Source organism: Condylura cristata, unplaced genomic scaffold (assembly GCF_000260355.1).
Source record: "Condylura cristata isolate star-nosed mole 26May11 unplaced genomic scaffold, ConCri1.0 scaffold00033, whole genome shotgun sequence".
Taxonomy (NCBI): domain Eukaryota; kingdom Metazoa; phylum Chordata; class Mammalia; order Eulipotyphla; family Talpidae; genus Condylura; species Condylura cristata.
In genome coordinates, this window is record NW_004567134.1 from 7,081,927 (window position 1) to 7,101,259 (window position 19,333).

The following is a 19,333-nucleotide window of genomic DNA, read 5'->3' on the forward strand; positions in this document are numbered from 1 at the left end:
GTATGTCCAGGCTAGCGATTGGGTTGTCTGGATATTCATGGCACATCTTTTGTTGAAAAACAGGAAAAAATATTTCATGACTTCCTGACAACCAAAATACCTTCTCTAGTTTAGCAGCTACATGCCCAGCTAAAACTCTGGGGGTTATGTTACTGAAAGGAAAATTATTAATGTAGGAGAGAGTGGTAGAAACTGGAAAGTGACCTAATTGGTGATTAGCATTTTTCCAATATAAGGACTCTTGGATCTACCCCAACTATCAGAGCCCAGGGGATAATGGTGTCTATTTCCACTTATGACCCTAGCATTACAGAGACCACACCCATCCCTAGATTCTCCTTCATTTAGAGAAAGTTGAAAAACTTCAGCAACCACAAACAAACAAAGTACTTAGCACTTCCCCAGTGGCAGCTTTGAGTCTAGGTAAATTTATTCCCAACCTGAGACACCATGTGTTTCTCCATTTGTCTTTAGAATTTAAAAGATTAGAATTTAAAAGATTAGCAAAAGTCTCTGCAGCTAGAAAACTGGAAGAGAAAATGCCTTTGTGATGTCCTTTAAATTAACTTCTTTTTCCCCCAGCAAATACTCAGAATCTCTGTTCTAAGTGACTGAGGTTGCAAAGTGATTCCTAAATATATAAAATTTAGCAAGATAGCCCTGGATAGAAATTGACCTGTTAACATATTAATGACTCTCACATCTAATATGTATTTTAGGAATGACCATAATATAATAGTAAACCATTTTAGCATATCTTAATTCAGTTAATATATTGACATTGACTAGTTATAATGCTAATGCTAAATTTTCAGGAAGTTTATATTGCTAATGTCTAAGGCAAGGCTATCATCTAAGTCATTTCTGGAAATTCTAAAACAGACTGACTTTATGTGAAATACCATTAAGCCTTAATGGGAGTTATGGAGCAATTAGAGTTGAAAGGTGACCTTCTGAGACTGCCCAATGAGTACCAATCAAGAAAAGTCAACTCACCGTTCTTCTTGTAGAACATAATTTCTCCCTTGAATTCTGTTTTTTCCTCCAATGACTTTTCTATTTGAAGCATCAGTTGCTCATTGGTTTCAACCCCAAATAAAAATTTGCAGCTGCAACTCTTCTGCATGACTTCAGTTCGGGCAAATCCAGCAAGCTCACAGAAGCCATCAGAACAGTAGACTATGGGGAAACCCTTAGCCACCTGGGCATTGGCGAGGATGAAGTTGCTGTCTGTAGAATAAAAAGAAGACACTCAGCAGCTAAGCAGGCATAAAAAATTCTTTTTTAATGTCATCATTTCATTAGCAAAGTATGAACACTTGTGTTTAAATTAACACTGCCTAAAATCATGCCCTGATGTGCTAAGATAGGAAGGAAACATTATAAAACATAAAATGCAATTGACTGGCAGAAGGTGGTATTAAGTGCTGACATCAGCTTGCATTGCATAGAAGCACATGGTAAATGGATCATGGTATTTACTGACTTGATCTGAAGCACATACCTAGTTGCTAACTAGCAGTAAGGTGTGGTGTTTTGGAGTATGGCTTCTGGTTCATATCCTGAACCTGCAATTCGATATATAGGTGAAACTGAGCAAGTCACTCACATTCTAAACCACAGTTGCTTTAGGCTTGATTTCCCCAAATGCAAACTCTAAGGCAAGGATTTGAGTACAAGTAGCTTCTTTGGAAGGTGATCCAGGAAGTAATCAAGTGGGGAGCTGAAAAAGGGAAGGGATGAACAAGGTAATAAAGGGTGTGATAAGAGGGAATTCCCTGCAATGGGCAACAGAGCCTCAATCAGAAATTACTGTGGAAAACACAACTCAAAACTTTACCACTGAAGGGAGAGAAAGTCAACGTATTTATCCATCAACATTTCCTATTTGTTTTAAAAAATACATAAATGCTTAAAATATGTGTATATAAATATAATTCATATCAAAATATGAAATGTTTATGTATACCTAAAATTCATGGAAAAACTGCTAAATATTGAAGTCCTTAGAGAAAGCAACTTTGAGCAAGGCGGTACATTTTAATTTTTATCATATATCTACTATATGCTCTGAATTTTATAATCTATGCTTTATATTGCTTATTAAACCAGTATGTTTAAAGGAAGTATGCGTGAGACAGCCTATCTTGTACACCATGAGAAATGAGGAATTCCAGCTACTTCTCAATGGCCAGTAGGAGAACAGGAGAAGATCTATTCTGTGGGCTTCTCTACCTTCTTATGAACATCTATTGCATGTTTTCACAGTCTATCATGGGCTTGAACCAAATCCACTCTACTCAGCCCCCTTCAGTCCCCAAGCCCAGGGAATCAGTTCATTGCTAACATTTGCATCCAGATTGGTGCTGGCTGGCTCTTTTATGCTCCAGTGACTCAACCCTTGTGGAGAGAAGCTGAAGCTAGAGACGCACACTGGGAAGTCTCCGATTATACATTGTTTGTGCTATGACTTAATTATCCCAGACTAAAATCTAAGTGTCCCATGTTTTGCTGAAACATTTATCTACTGTGAACTGTTTGCTGAGTTTTGTTCTAGTTTCAGAGATAAAAAGTTTATTGGGTGCAGTCATTGCTCTTAAAGCTGTGAGAGTTCCCAGCTAAGTCCAGAGAGCATGTCCTGCTTTTGGGTATGTGTCTTAGCTACACCAACTCTGTACAGCTATGGTTCACTCTCCAATAAAAGCCTCCTTTCTCTCTGTTCTAAACCCCCAGCAGAGAGATTGCTTAGACAATGCAAATGCATAGCTTTGACAAAGTACTCAAACATCCTGAAAGGGCTTTTAATGTGCATTTAGAAGTCATTTTTTAGTCAATTGTTGACATGTTTATTGACTTTCCAGTATATGCCAGATGACATGGCTCTTCCATATGTGAGTTCTAGGGTGAGGTTAGAGGGGGTGTAGAAAGATGAATAAGGTAGAGTCAGCTCTAGGACATTACAATGTAATTAACGAAATGTATGAATATCAATGACACTGAAACAGTCTATTATAAGTACCCAATCTACTGTACATAAATAATAAGTATGACCAGAGATGCTAGTCTTTGTAAAGGGCTAGCTAAGATCAAGACAAAAATAGTTGGACATGATTTATCAAAAGTCCTAGAACATTAGGAGCAGATATCTGAATTGAGCAGCCTCCACAGATAAATGGAGAAACAGGAATTGGAGACAAAGAATAAACATTACTTTTGTTCTCATTCCACAGTTCCCTTTATTCGATAGCAATAATTTTTCTTTTGATAGTTATCAAACCAGTATACAATTTCTCATTTTCTACTTTTGGGCCCTTCCAGGGACTTAGGTTTTAGAGCTGTGTCCTGTATGTGGCATGTATCCATTAACACTTGAGGTTAATATACTTTTATTATTGTTATGTTATGCTTTTTAGCCAATTTAATTCGTGCTTTCTCTTCACTGTGTCTTGTTATTTTACTTTTTCCATGAAAATTAAGAAACATAAGATGCCTACAAAGGTTTTATAACAATATTTTAAAACAATAATATATACCTATGGTCATTCATTCAGTAAAAACCTCTGCGTGACCTGTACAGCCTGGATGTCATTTCTTCCCCCAAGAAGAAAGACATACTCTGAACTTTTATACAGATACCCCCACTTATACAGTTATTCTTTTTTACCACTTCTATATCTTTAAATGACATATTGCCTACATTTTCTGATTTTAAGGAGTATATGATGGTATTTCATTCTGCATATTTCTTTGTGATTATTTTCATAGCACCTTTAGAATTACTTATGGGTACACACCACAAAAGAATAGTCCTTCAGAGCTCCAATAAGCTTCTGCAAAAAACAAAAAACAAACCAAAAAAACTGCTAAAGAAGTCACCAAATTGCCTGATCTCTGTGTTTCAATTAAGGATTATAGTGTGTTTGGTTAATTCCTCCTGCAAATACTCTGCAGAAACAAAGCAAAAAAAACACAAAGTCATGTATTTGGTCTTTTCTATTTATATTTAGCACTTGTCCTCAATATGTAATTGCATTTCAATTCCAAAGAGACCTTCTTGACAGTGGTTCCTCGTAAAGCTTAGTGTACCAGCTACGTGAATAGTCAATCCTTCTGTTTGGGGAAAAGAAGCTCCTCTTACCAGCCTATCTACTTGGAAACATATGCTTTTCTAAATGCCATTCCTGGAATCTCCAAAGAAGAAACGTGACATTTACTTTAGAATTATGTAAAACAAAGCCATCATGGGTATATCACTTTCCATATATATGCTTGGGTATTTAACCTTTTAAGGAATCAATTATGCATATGTGTTATGCATCTAAATGCCACACAGCTTTCCCCTGCTTGTTTCTAGGTCATCCTTTTGTGTAAACTCAGTTTTGAAGTGCCAGTAAACAGTGGGAACTAAATATGTTTACACATTAGGCAGTTGATTATTTTCCTAAGTGCTCCCTAGCAAAAGGCTTTTGTGGGTCAGGAGAGGGAATCTCAGGGTTGGTAGAGACCTGGGTCATTGGGTCTTTCTTTTTTTAAAAAATATTTTATTATCATATTTTATATATCTGTATGTGTGTGTGTGTATCACATCATTCTTCATTTTGTACATTTTTTCATCTTGGTTGTAATCCCCATGAACTTCCCACCACCAATTGACCCCTGTGCCATCACCATAGTCCCATGCTCTCTTCCCACCTCAATTTGAACCTATTCCTATGCCCTGTAGAATATCTCTGGCTTATAGTTGTTTGTTGATTTTGTTTTTACTTTATTACAATTGCTTTTCTTTTATTCTGATCGCTTATACTACTGCTATGAGTGAAACTATCTTTCTGATATAAAGCATCACTCTCCATCCAAATGGAGATATTCCATTCCTTGCTGATTTCCCACTCAGGAAGAGAGTAGGACTAGGAATGGAAGGTCTAGGGAAAGTGGAGAGAGGTGAGGAGAGAGGGCAAAGATTGATCCATTATTAATTCTTCTCATACTTTTCAGATGAGAACATTGAGTCTTGGAGGACTTTAGTTTTCTATGCAAGAGGCAAGTCTCTGGATTAAAATCTGATCTAGCTAACTTTTTTTTTAAGCCTTCTGCAGAAATGAGTAAATTCTAGAAAAATAGTTTTACTTCTTCCAATCTACTAAGAGCCCAAAGCCACAGATTTTTCTCAGTAGATATCACTTATTAAAATTCACTGATGGTATCTCTTAAACTAGGCTGGCTCTCTCAACAAGCTCTATGTTACTTCTCATTTCCAGAGAGTCAATATTTAAAAAACATGAGGCAATATTCTTGGTTCCAAAATACTTTACATAAGTCCACTTGAGAATCTTCCAGGAAAGAAAGCGTACAGCTGCTACTCAAATGATCCGGTCTCTGATGTCCTCATTCCCTTTTAATGTATATCACACTAATTCTAAAATTTTCCCACTGAAATATTCATTGTTTGGTCAAAGCCAATGTGTGTTTCCAAGGGGCCTGGAGGCATGGAACTTAGATACTGTTTTGAAATCTCATATTTAACTTACAAATGCATCAGAATTTTGCATCCTCTTGTGTTGTATATTCAGGCTTATTTGAGTGTTTCTTGATTTATTTTTAACGTGGGCCAATCAAATTTTCAAACCAATTGAAACTTTAGGAAAATGTGCTATTTGTTATCTACGCCCTGTATATAGTGTTAGGAATACCTCTACTAACACAGGTTTGAGAATCGCAATATAAGAATAGTATGTACTCAATGGGACACAAAACACTGTCACCCAACAGCCTGAAATACCTCAAGCCAACCAACTCAGTCTAAGAACATTCCAGAGGGCAGAACCCTGTGGAAACCAAAGGAGTCTTTGCTACGCACTAAGTAGACATCAGAGAAATCTGTCTCTTTGTTCCTCTCTGCCAATAACACAAAAATTGAGACCTTGATGGTCCGCATCTTTATTTGAAAAGTGCCTTTGATATAAGTTCTCTTTTTATATCAAATCTTGTGTTATGTTAGCAAGTTCTCATAGGATACAAACGTAGATGGGCAATTTCAAGTCCTCCAGTCTTCATTTTCTTGCAGAAGAACAAGCAGGAACTTCGAATCTTCTTTCAAGAGTTGCCTCCATTCTCTCTAAATTCCATTTACACACTAGGCCCAACAAAGACAGAGTTTGTACCCTCTGAGTTATCGATTGTGGTCATCTCTGGAGACTACTTTATGCAGGCAGATAGAATGTGACTGTCTACAACTTTAAATTATTTAAATAATCTCAGCACTTTATATTGATTTCAGGGAATTTAATTACATCGTTTCCAAGTATGATGGCATTTTTATTAGATTAATGGCACTGCTGCAAAGTATGCCCTCTGCCAAAACTTAGGAGGTTAGTTGGGTTGGAGGACTCTTCTGAACTCTGTAAGCAAAACGGATGAAAAATTTGCAAAGAGGGATCTTCACAGGCTTTGCAGTGTAAGCAGCACCCTGCAGCATTTGAATGGTGGGATTGTTAGCCATCTGTGTGCATTTATGGTTTGAGTTTTAAAATATGTGTATGAAATGATGCATTTTATGCGAAGATTAGAAAGTTTGCAACAAAGCAATGCTCTAAGCTGGAACTTTGTTGTTGAAGCAGTGAGACAAGTTGTGTCTCTGTGTAAGAAGATCTCCCTGTCTTTATTGCAAAAAACAAAGATGAATATGAATAATTGTGTTTCACCATGACTGAGCCAAATGCATGGACCTCAGCAGGAAACTTCTTAGAAGTGTAGCATCTTAACCCTCAATATAGAACCCGAATGAGAACCTGCGTTTTAGGAAGATTATGTTTGAGAAACATTTATGTTCTTATTGCAAAGATCTACAAGAACCAAGTCCAGTAAGTGACTGATGGAGTATCTGGATGCTGAGGTAAAAATAGATAGGGACTTATTTTCATTGTTGACCTGTATCAATTTTTGAATTTAGTACACATACAGGTTATTACCCCTTCACAAATGTTTTCATAGTTTATTTAGACACTCATTTAAATGGATTAAAAATAATTGTAAACAAATAATAATCTGGATGAACAAAAAAACTAAATTTTTAAATTTCTAATAAACAAAGATTTCATGAAGACAATTTTTAAATATTAACATGTCGTTATCATAAATTGATTTACCAAAAGAAGAGTCAGTTTGGTGAATTCTACTTTTTCAGCTGTGGGGGCTTCAACGTTAACTTGAACTAATCCTTGCCACATGTATTGTCTTTTAGAGTTCAGAAAATGAGATTAATTATGAAAAAATGGATATCTAATTATGACACAATTTTGTGATTATGGATTAAAAGTAAAATGAATGAGGGAGAAACTTCAGAAAACTTCAAAGGCAATAATATAATGTGGTATTAGATCTAGTAGTATATGTAGTAACATAGATAATAATGCTCTAAGGGGTGGTTTGGTTTGGTTTGTTGATTAGTGTAGTGTGAACCTATAAAACTGATATAAAATAGTGTGCACAAGTATTTTGTCAAACAAATGAGTGAAATAATCCTGTAACCCGTTCGTTTCTATTGAACATGCCAAATGAGAGCAATGCTTTCCTTTCTGTGAATCTGTTGTTTATTGTTTAGCAGGAATCATTTAAAGCTAGCACCTTTGTTTAAAAAAAGAAATAATATGCCTTCCCTGGTGGCGCAGAGGGTTAAAGCACTGCACTAAGAAGCTTAAGCCACTTCCACATAAGTTTGATCCCTGCCTGCCCTGAAGGAGATCCACATGGCGCGGCAGACCTCTCCTGACCCACCCGCTGCTCTCTTCAGCAGTGTACTTCGATGATGCCTGTTCTGCTCCCCACTCTGTCCCTGGTGAATCCTCTCACCCTCTGCATCTCTGGCCTGTACCCCAGTTCTGTATGAATAAATAAATAAAATCTTAAAAAAAAAGAAATAATAAAGAATCCAGTTCATGCCAAAGCTTTTATCTTATATACTTCTTTTAGTAGGTTATAGTCAACAGGAATGGAAAATGTTTTCAGTACAGAAGAGAGTAAGCAAAATCAAAAAATTAAATAATTTAAATAGAACCCTTTCTCTAAAATATAATTCAAACAATTTCAAGCACCTCTACTTAGTGAAGAAAACTGTGCATGAATTGGACATTTGTGGAGTTCTATGTGACCTCTTGCGGTTCATTAAAAGTTACTTTATAATTTTCTAACCCAGAATGCTGCATTTTAACCATTACCGTGGTGAGAGAGTTGACTAAATGGATCCACACCAGGTCTAGAGAGGCAGGTATAATGTAAATATCCCCACATTTACATAACTACTCCTGCATTTTCATATGTATAACACCCTTCCCTTCCTAATCTCTTCCTTCAAGTCAAATATGAAACAAAAGTGAGCTTCTGGGAAGGTCAAGCTTTCTTCCTGCTTTTGCAAAGAGCAGGAGAGAAGAAAGCTCAGCAGTTACTCTGCTTTTCATCACTATCCTTTCCCCCCTCATCTTAATATACACAACTAAATGATGCTGAAGTCCCAAGTCCCCCAAACCAGAGGAAGGGGACAGGAGAGCCTCAGGTGGAAAGTGACTGAGAAGGTTTAGTGCCTTGGCTATTCCGGAGCTGAATTTTCTGGCACTGTTCACATTTACTGTGATTTTATTCTCTTACGTAAATATAAATTACCAAATATGTAGTTAGTGTGGCTTAAAATTTACATCTTTATAAAATTCTTAGTTTAGTTAAAGCCAAGGCAAAACAACATGACAATATTTTTGTTCTAACATTGTTTTGTTAGGATTTTCTGTGGTCTATTCAAAGGTAGATTTAATGGAACCTAGCAAATGAAACCAGTAGAATTCTATGAATCCCCAGATTCCCAAAATATTTAATTTAACTTTACCCCTGATTCTCCTCCAGTACAACTTAGAGTTTGCTTACCATTATCCTTAATTTAAAGACTATTTCCTTTTAATTTTAAACAGAAACAGAGAGAACAGGCTCTTTACTGCAAATATACACACATATTTGGGAAGAGGAAGTAAATCCAGCCACATTTTGTCATCTTATTTTTTAAAATACGTAAGGCACTTTTAAATTTGAATTTTTGAAGACTCTATGTGATTGTGTATGTATATGTATAAGTTAGTGTGCTCCAGAGTGGATTGACCTTCTTTGTTCAAGGTTTGTTTATTCTGTGGAATCTAATGCAATGCAAATATTTTTCCATAATTCGGTAGCATTTTCCAGGACCACATCTGTCCACTGCCTGGTCTTCTTTGCTTCACAGTACTCATGTTAGATTAAAGTGGAAAGATGAGTGGTTTCACAAGAGATAAGTGTAAGATAAACAGCAGGAAGCACAAGAGAAAACTAATTTGATAGTTACAGATGTTTGACAGCTCTAATATTAGTGCTTTTATCTACTGTCTCATAATAAGGCAGAGAGAATGCAAAACTTAATTAAGGTGATAGCTGCTAAAGACAGGTGTCCAGGATTGCTGAGAGAGGTGGAGGCAAGAAAATGCAAGCAATCGAGAAACAAACCAACACAGGGGTGAAGTGATTCTACATTCTGAAATGTTGCGGTGGCAGCCAAAATCACTCAACAGGCCAAAATAAAGCAGATAATAAAATAGATGCTGTTTATTAAGCAGTTGCGTTAAGCCAGACACTCAGGTTCAGATCTTGTGGTTTTGTTACAGGACATGGAGAGAAACATGGCTGAACCCCCAAATGCCTGCCTGCTCAAAATACCATCTGCTGCATCAAGACAAAACATACGAGACCTTTAATGGAAAGGAACTTTAATACAATGAGTGTGCAATACATTAAAGACAAAAAATACAGCTTCTAAATCAAACACTGAAAGTTACCCATCCACTCGTGGGTGAAAGTCCACTCAAAAGGGATTGGCCCAAAGCAGGGCCTGAAAGCCCTCCACAAGTCTACAGTACCTTCTGGCTGGGACCCCATAGAACAGGGTCAGAAATGGCCAGACAAGTCTGGGAGAAAAAAAGCAAAATCAAAATCAAGATAAACACTGTCTGCCTCCACAAAGGTCTCTCACCCACAGTTTTTTCAATCAGCCCAGGACCAAGAAGAAGCAAGGGCAGTTTCCTCACATGTCTCTGCTCCAGATGCCTCCCTCAGGCCTCCTCTTGGCTCTCCATCTTGCTTCATCCTCTTCAATCTCCTCTCCAGATTCTTCTCCCTGCTCAGCTCAACCCTCCTTCTGGGTGTGGTGGGGAACCTCCCCTTTTCCTGGGGACCACCCTGCTACAGTTTAAATCTCTGTCATTCACAGCAGCATCTTATGATAAATGCCCTTCAAGGAGAAGGGGCCTTGGCTTAGGAAGGAGGAATAACCTAGCAATTCTACACAGCAAGTTAAGATATCCTCAGAGCTATAATATTCTTGACATGGAGGAAGAGAGACTGGCATAAAAGTACGAGGAACAAAGTAAGCGTTCTGTCTCCCCAAGGCCAATTTTTCTCTAAGTGCAGCCCTTGGTCACCACATCCATTGGAATACCCTAGGTCATTTATTAAAGTTACCATTTATCAGGCTCCCTCCAGATTGATTAGACTCTCCAAGGTATGGAGGGAAGGTGCCTAGGTCTCCATTTGAAGCAAAACCACCAGGTGATCCATACACAAAAAAACCAACTTTCTGTGTTAATGGTAGGAGCTCGGAGGATATGCCCCAGTAAGGGAATATCCCATTGCAGATGAGCATATGCTTAGTTTTGAAGGTTTGGAGAATTCTGTTCTGAATAACAACACCTTTGTGATTGTCTATAATTCCAAAGGAGACTTTCAATAATAGATCAGTTCATAGAGCTACAAGACCTCAAAGTTTGGGGAGAACTATAAAGGTTGTTCTGTCTCCTCTATAACTGTTAGTCCTCCCCACCTAATATGCTATGTTGTGGCTGCCCAATATCTACACTAGCACTCTCAGGCTGAGATGTCAATCTTTTTTTTTAGTGACACATTTAAAATTTTTTTTAAAAAATTCATTATATCATCCTTCATTTTTGTACAATGTATGATGTCCCTGTGAAATTACCACCACCAATTCCCTGTGTACCATCATCATATTCCTGTATGCTCTTCCCACTCCTGTCCTGGTCATTCTCCCTCCTCCTCCTCTACAGAATGCAAGACTTCAAGCTCTTAGGAACGAGTCATAGCTGTGACTGTAAAGCCTCACATACTCCTCAGATGAATTTAACACCTGCTCTCAGTCATACTACCTCGCATAATCTTGGCCAAGAAGATCAAGTCTATCACTTCTCTGTTATGAATTTTTAAAGGGTTTCCATTGCCATTGGAATGTTTTCTACCATGGCCTGCAATACCCAGCCTAAGATTTCACTTACTCCTTACCTGGTTTCTGACATTTAAGAATGTTCTCCTGACTCTTTCCAGCCTCAATGTCTTGCCCATGACGCTTCTTCTCCTTGAGTTTCATCCTTCAGGTCTCAGATGAAATGTTCACTTGCAGCATTCTCTGACCTTCTTACCTAAATAGGCCACCAACCATTTCTTCTGCCATTATAGCCTACTTTCTTTTTAGGACTGAGTAGCATGACTTTTAACATTTCAATGTATTAGTTTATGTTAATCACTCCCAAGCGCACTATAGAAAAAATATAAACATACACTAAAGTCATTATATGCCTTATCAGCAAACACCTTATATGTGTGTATTCTTTTCTAGCTCACTATAATGTGCATGTGCGCACACACACACACACACACACATACTTTCTTGAACATATAGTGTTAGCACATCTGAGTTATGCTGACCTATCACATAGCTGTCAATCTAACCTGCAACATAGAGAACTGGTTTTCCATGGGCAAAGTCAGACCTATTAAAGATTGAGTTTAGGCTGAGCATCCTTGAGACCTAAGTCTAAAGGACATAGAAGTACGAAATATGGCAAACTCTAATGGTCATTTTCTTCTTCAGCTGAATGCTGGTACACATAACACTTCTCTTAGAATTGAGTTCTGGCCTCTCAATACTAAGTTGTATGGTCATGCTCAAGTCAGCCATTCTCCAGACCTGACTTGTGAAGTGAGTTGACTGAGTGATCACCAGGGTACTTCCAGCTCAGACACACCATGACTCAGTAAGTTATGGGCACAGAGGCATATATAAACAGGACTGGAACTTAGCGACTGTCAAAAACACTGCATGCAATTTTAGTATTATGAATAAAAGATAGGAAGTATAAAAGGAAGGGAGAGAGAAGGAAGGAAGCTGGGGAAGACAAAAGACAAGGTAAAGAACTTGAATATCTGAATTCAGGATGAGTTGCATCTTAAAATAACATGTCTTAACCTCGAGAACTCTCCTTGGCTTTAAGGAAGGGTTTCATGAGGTAGAGCAGTATGCTCTTGGTGTCACAGACATTCTGTGACTGTTTTTAGCTGCAACAAGTGGGCAAGCTGTCCAGCTTTCCTGAACTCCAGTGTCTTCCTCTTTTAAAGCAGGAGGTAAATATACATACCTAGCCCAGTGCCTGGTATATAAAAACAATGCTCAATAAATTATTACTTCCACAACTATTGTTTCATGTATTTATCTCTTTGGGACGCAGTGTTCACATCAGTTAAAGACTATACAAAATAGTAAAAGATGAAGTTAGTATTATGGATACACTATAATAATAATAAAAAATACTGGAAGAGGCCCTCCCTGGTGGCGCAGCGGGTTAAAATACAGCACTGAGAATCTAAAGCCGCTTCCGCATGAGTTCGATCCCTGCCTGCCCTGGAGGTGACAACATGGCGTGGCAGACCTCTCCTGACCCGCCCGCTGCTCCCCTCAGCAGTGTACTTCATCCATCTGCCTGTTCTGCTCCCCACTCTGTCTCTGGTGAAGCCTCTCACCACCCCTGAGCGTCTGGCCTGTACCCCAGTTCTGCATGTACAAATAAATAAATCTTAAAAAAAAAAAAATACTGGAAGAAACCCCCTTTCCATCTGCTGCCAGGCACTACTCATCAAACCGCCTTGAAGATTTGTACCAATTGCTATATAATTTCCAACCAAAACCCATCAAGGGAAAATCTTCAGTTCTATACCTCACGATATAAACATATGCTATGAAATAACATTATCCTAAACTTGATTTTTCTTTTTTTGCATATTTTTCTGTTAACACTACAATTTTAGACAGGGAGGTTAGGTAATTAATTCTTTTACCCCTGTGAAGGGTCCCCTGGCATTGTTATTCATCCACAATTGGAAAGAAAATGTATTTGCTCAGCATGTGGCTATTAAATCACAAAAAGAGTGATTATTCCATACAAACACAAAATTCTCAGAAAAGGCAGAAAGTGTCTGCAATAGCAAAGACTTGGAATAAGCTCTACTTCCTGTTTTGTTTTTCCTATTTCAATTTGTTTTATGATTGTCTAGTCTACTATTTTTTCAGTCTACAGATGGGAAAATTACATTGTTCGATGTATTTGCAGGATTGTTTGTTACTCAGGAGAGAGAGCTTTGGGTTTGTCCAAGAAGCAGAAGCAAGGCCCAGTGATGGACATTTTTAGGGAAAAACAGTCACAAACTAGCTCAGATATGAGAAGATCTCTATTACCAAGAGAGCTCAGGAGCAACCGGGTAAGTAGCATTAAGGCGCCTTAGAAAGGAGACTACAGATAACAGAGTAGAGTTGGCTCAGATGACCTCTGAGGCCATTCGAAAAAGACTAAGAAATAATGTTGGCATGTTTTTGTGGGAAGGTTTCCTTCAAGCAACTCCTGAATTCTGGAGAACTGTATTTCTAAGTGTAGAAATGAAATAAACTGTTTAGTTCAGATTTCATCCCCTGCATCTGTACACTAATTACTTACTAATATCTATTTCCAAACAAATGCATTAAATGGTTAAATCAAATAGCATCTCCTACTTATAAATAAAAACTATAGAAGAAAAACAAGTGGAAAAAAAACAACTGCTTCTCCTTAGTGCAATAACATGTATCATTTTATTTGATCATGAAAGATATGTTTAGATCTGTAATTTGTATCATTCTATAATACAGGCAAAATACTGCATATAGATAAAGTGACTTCCAAAAGAAGTAAAGTTCAACTAAATTTTAAAATGGGATGACTTCAACAATTGCATTGAAATATATTTTAGCATGAAATATGTATGGTAGGCCAAATGTTAAGGCCAATTGTACTATAAAAAGATATGAATAATTTCTAGAGTTAAAATTTACTCCATTTTATTTCCTAAGGCTGTAATTGGGTGAGTAATTTTACACATTGCCTCATCTCAAATTTCTACATAGCTTTCTTTGCTGTATTCTGAGCAATGGGTGTTTAATATGCTTTGAGAATTACAGCTTAACCTAGTTTTGCAAATGAGATTGTGATTTATAATGACATATATGTGTGTGCATACATATACATATGTATGTATGTAAGTAGTATCTATAGATGGTTTTCCTAGTACACAGCTCCTAATACTTGTCATTTCCTAAATAGAGCACTGCAAGAATCTTTCATTATATTGTTTTTTTGTCCTCAAATAGCTCCAGATGCAGAGATGAAAGAAGTGATCATGGTGAAAGGAGTGCCTGGTGATTCATAAGAAACCCTGTTTAAACACATCTGAGTTTATTTTAACCAGGGAACTTTAGGAAAAGGCAAAGGATGAGGGCTGGTGGCTAACAGAGCCAACCGTGTTTAGAAGGTTCAGGCTTACAGCCCCCACCCCATACCTCAGGGGAGGAAGGGAAGGGAGCACCAGTCACCAATGGCCAATGAGTTGATCAGTAATGCCTATATAATAGAGTCTCCATGCAACTCTCGCGTGACCAGGTTGGAAGAGCTTCCAGGTTGGTGAACACACACACAGGTGCTGGGAGAGTCTCACACGGGGACAAGGTAAGAAGCGCTGTGTCCTGCCCATCTAGCCAGCCCTCTGCATCTCTTCCATCTGGATCCTCCTAAGTTTTTTTTTTTTAAACAATAAGTCAGCAACCTAGTAAATCAAGAGTTTTCCTGTGTTCTGAGAGTCATCTCTGATGTTTACTAGGTAAGTGGGAAGAACAGGTGGTTGGTGTCTAAAGTGGGGAGGGCAGCCTGATGAACTGAGATTTAACCTGGGTGAGGTGATGTTAAATTTCCCCAGTGTTAGCTTTCCTTTTTTCTCTCACATCGAAGACTTTAATTCATGCCCTCTTACCCCACATTCAACTCACACAGACATCATGGCCCAAGGGAGTGTACCCCAATTTGAGTCCAAAGACAGTTTCCCTGATTTTAATTGTGGACATTTTTTTTAAACTAATAGTTAAAAAACAATCAGGTGACTCCAAACAGCAGGCCCAACACTCAGAGCCCTCAGTTATCATTAGGACTGTGAATTCCAGGTATCTGAGATGATCAGGGGTATTAAAAAGATTAACAACACCTCCACTTGGAGAAATTCATTTCTTTGAGAATATTTATTTTCTCCAGGTAAAATAAATGTTACATAATTTTATTCAGATAAAATTAAAGAGAGTAATGTGATCAACACCCAATTACCTATTAGCCAGAATCAATACATATTGACATATTTCCATATTAATTCTTTATTTTATAGAGTTACAGATGCAGCTGACAAAAGCCTTCCTCAGTGCTAGCTCCTTTCCTGTGTCCCCAAAGCACACACAATCCCATAGGGGCCATGACTCCAACAAACTTTGTTTCTACATTTTGGTCATATGTTTTGTGTGTATATGAAATTCACAAAAATTGTGCACTTGTGCATTTCACAAAAGATCTTAGTAGTTCAAAGGGGTGATGGGAGCAGTGAGCAATCTGGCCTCCTAGGGTGCTATTTAATCCGCTGAGGTTTTTTTTTTTTTTTTTAATTTCTGTTGTTCTTATCAAGGTTTATTTTTTTTTATTACAAAGTTTAATCCGCTGAGGTTTTAATTGAGTACTTGTCATAAAGAGGGTGCCTTTTTTTTGATTTTCAAAAAAGCACCAATAGGTTATTATAGATTATCTCTAAAGAGAATGACTGGAGAACTGAAGTCCAAGATGAACTAGATATGGGTGAGAAAAATGGTGAGCTGGGTCTTCATAATGCATATAAACAGCAGATCTCTGTTGAATGATTTGCCTTGGTTTCTCATAAATCAAGTATTTCTACATTAAACATCTCTGCTGAAATCCTGAGAGATTGTCAGGTCCAGATTCTGTGTGAAGGATATAGCTGGGGAAATAAAACTTGGAGTTGGATTATCTTCTTGGCAACCAGAATGACATATTCCAATTACATTGCAACATTTGCAACCTATTGATTGAAGTAAATAAGTCTCTTAGGTGTGTTTTGTTTGCTGAGCATGGGACTTGTTTGACTATGAATTTTTCTAAAAACTTGGTAGCACTAATCCCTCTCAACTATTTTCTTGCTGAAAATAAATTCTAGCTGAGCTCCTGCAGCAATCATCTCAAATGTGTAATTCCAAGATTTTTTAAAGCAATTCAGTAAGTGACTTCGGACTCAGACCAGGTGTTCTGTATTCTCTTTTGGTGTCGTGTTTCAACTCCTTGCAATTAATTTGGTGTATTGATTTAATATCTGGGGTGAAGATGTATTTACCTGTCAAGGACACCGTGGAAGATGTTTCTAGGAGGGAAGGGATGTTCAAGAATCAAAATCAACATGAAATCAACATGAGCATGAGTAGCATTCACAGAATTAGACCCCAAACACTCATGACCTCCAGGCTCAGTCTCCTAAATTAGAGCTAATAATGATTCAGCATTACATTGCTGGTACTTTCATCTGTAAAGGGATGCCTTGGGATACAAGGATGCCACCAAACAGCAGGCACATTCTTTTCGGCTGGCCCAATAAGAGAGGGTTACTTAAACTACAGCCAAATTACAAAGAACCATTTCAACAACAGATATCTCAGCTACCAGCAGTTCTGGAAAAAAGGTACTATCTCCTTGTCCAATGTATAAATCTATAATTACTTAAAATCTTTTTGATCACATTAGAGTAAAAAAATATTCAATAAAATTTTAAAAATATCAATCATAATTCTATTAAAGACAAGCAGATCATTTTCCTTTATTTTTATTATTATAGATTTTTCGATAACATACCAAATGTTACTCATAATAAGAAGACTACACTGAATCAGGTATACATTATGCTCTTAAATTATGTGTCATCTAACGGGCAACATAGAAAAAGCATAAGATTTTGATCAGTGGGCTACAGAGGTACATACTCATATTTTATATTAAAGTATGATCAATTTTTAAAATTTAGATTTCTCAACATCTGCACCTCTTTTTTTAAAAAAAGATTTATTTATTTATGCATACAGAGCTGGGGTACAGGCCAGAGGTGCAGGGGCACTGAAAGGATTCACCAGAGACAAGTGGGGAGCAGAACAGGCAGATTGATGAAGTACACTGCTAAGCGGAGCAGCGGGTGGGTCAGAGAGGTCTACTGCGCTATGTGGTCACCTCCCGGGCAGGGATCGAACTCATGCTGAAGTGGCTTTTGTTTCTTAGTGCTGCGCTTTAACCCAATGCACCACCAAGGAGGGCCCATCTGTACCTCTTTACTGTGTGTACCTGAGATAAGTACTGACCACACTATATATTTCCTTGACTGCTTTCTTACCTTTGAACACTAATAAACTACACACAGAAGTAATATCAAATAATAGGCAACATTTTACAATCAATGAATGGTCTCACTGGATGAGTAATTCTAGACTAGTTACAACTTAAAACAATAAATGTTTTCAAATTTGTCGTATGAAAAGATCCAATTTTGGAGTTGAAATGTCTGGTTTAGCTTTGTCACTTACTAGCTGCAGGATTTACATGTACCATTAACCTACTTCTAAGTGTTGTCCCCTTATCCACAAAGTTCCCTCAGATTACATTTATTTTTTGTTTTTTAAATATATGTATATTTATATTTCTTCATTTTGTGCATTTTTTCATCTCATTTGTAATCCCCGTGAACTTGCCACCACCAATTCACTCATGGGCCATCACCATAGTCCTGTGCACTCTTCTCATCCAAAAGTTTTAAGGAATAAAATCAGTTACAGCCCATAAAAGTGGATAACACACAAGAGGACTCCTGAATGTCCATTTTTTTTCAGAGGGTAAACCAACTCCCTTTAGTCTCTCTCCTGGGCCTCCCTAGTCAACCCATTAATGTGGTTTTATTCATAAATTTCCAGCTAATGTTCTGCTTTTTATCTATTTTGGAAAATAAACTCATGAATACAAATTATTGGTGATATAACATGTGACTAAACCTCCATTTTGTTTGTCCATGAAGATGAATTTTTTTCCTAATGAGTCATAGAGCTAGCAATTGTGTGAGGAGAATATTTATCACAGTCTTTCACAATAAAATATAAAATCTTTTTTATAGTTTCATTGAGCTACTCCCAAAGTTTCACATCTGTGCCACTCTTATCCAGAAGCCCCCAGATGATTATTGTCTTCCTTTTAAAACTCTCTTATGGTACAAAATAATGTAGACATTTTAATTGTACTCAATATGAGCTTAACATTATCTAGTAGAAACAGTCTAGCCTAAGGGTTATGAATGTAGATTTTAGAGTAAGGCTCAACAAACTTTTTAGGTAAAAGAGCAGAGCCTAAATATTTGAGGCTTTGAGGGCCATCTCACCTCAGTCACTTATAACTATTGTAGCATGAAGGCATCCACAGAAAATGTGCAAAATATATTGTCAGCAAATAATCCTTTTTATCCTTTTCAAGCATTTTAAATGTACTCACTACTCTTACCCACACTTCAGGATTACTGCAAGGGCCTTGTGCAAAGTGATACGAAATGTTTCATCGATTCCTTGGTATAAAAAGGCTGTCCAAAAAAGTTTGGGGTGTTATTTTATGCCAAGCTTTTTCTCCTAATCTTCTTAGTATAAAGGAGTTGGCATAACTTACATCTCTGCTCCAAACATTACGTGTGTGTGTGTGTGTGTGTGTATCTTCTATCAAGCTCTGTACTTAGAACCAAACACGCATACACTCAAATGTAACCCAGGGTGATGGCTGGGAATTATTGAGTTCTCACATAGAATGTTGCTTTCCAACCTAAACAATGGGTCACTTCTAAGAGCAAAAGTTCACACATTATTTGTTGTTCATCTTCCCCAATTTTTCATGGTACGAAAGAACATGATCTACGGGCTCCTTAGGTACAGCTCACTAATGCTATGAAGAATAACACCTCTGACTGGGTTAGGCAGGAATGAATAAAAAAGGGATCAAGGGGTTAAAGAAGATGAACACAAAGGTAGAGAGCTACTCTGTCTTTTTTTTTTTTT

At 37.4% G+C, this 19,333-nt stretch overlaps 1 protein-coding gene across 1 annotated transcript in view; it reads right to left on the reverse strand.

Annotated features, from left to right (window-relative positions):
• Positions 1 to 19,333, reverse strand: part of KCNH8 (potassium channel, voltage gated eag related subfamily H, member 8) — a 246,613-nt gene that overhangs the window by 165,352 nt on the left and 61,928 nt on the right. Inside the window, exon 2 of the mRNA XM_004692289.2 lies at positions 997 to 1,230. Within this exon, the coding sequence (XP_004692346.1) occupies positions 997 to 1,230 (234 nt within the window). The remainder of the gene's footprint in view (positions 1 to 996; positions 1,231 to 19,333) is intronic.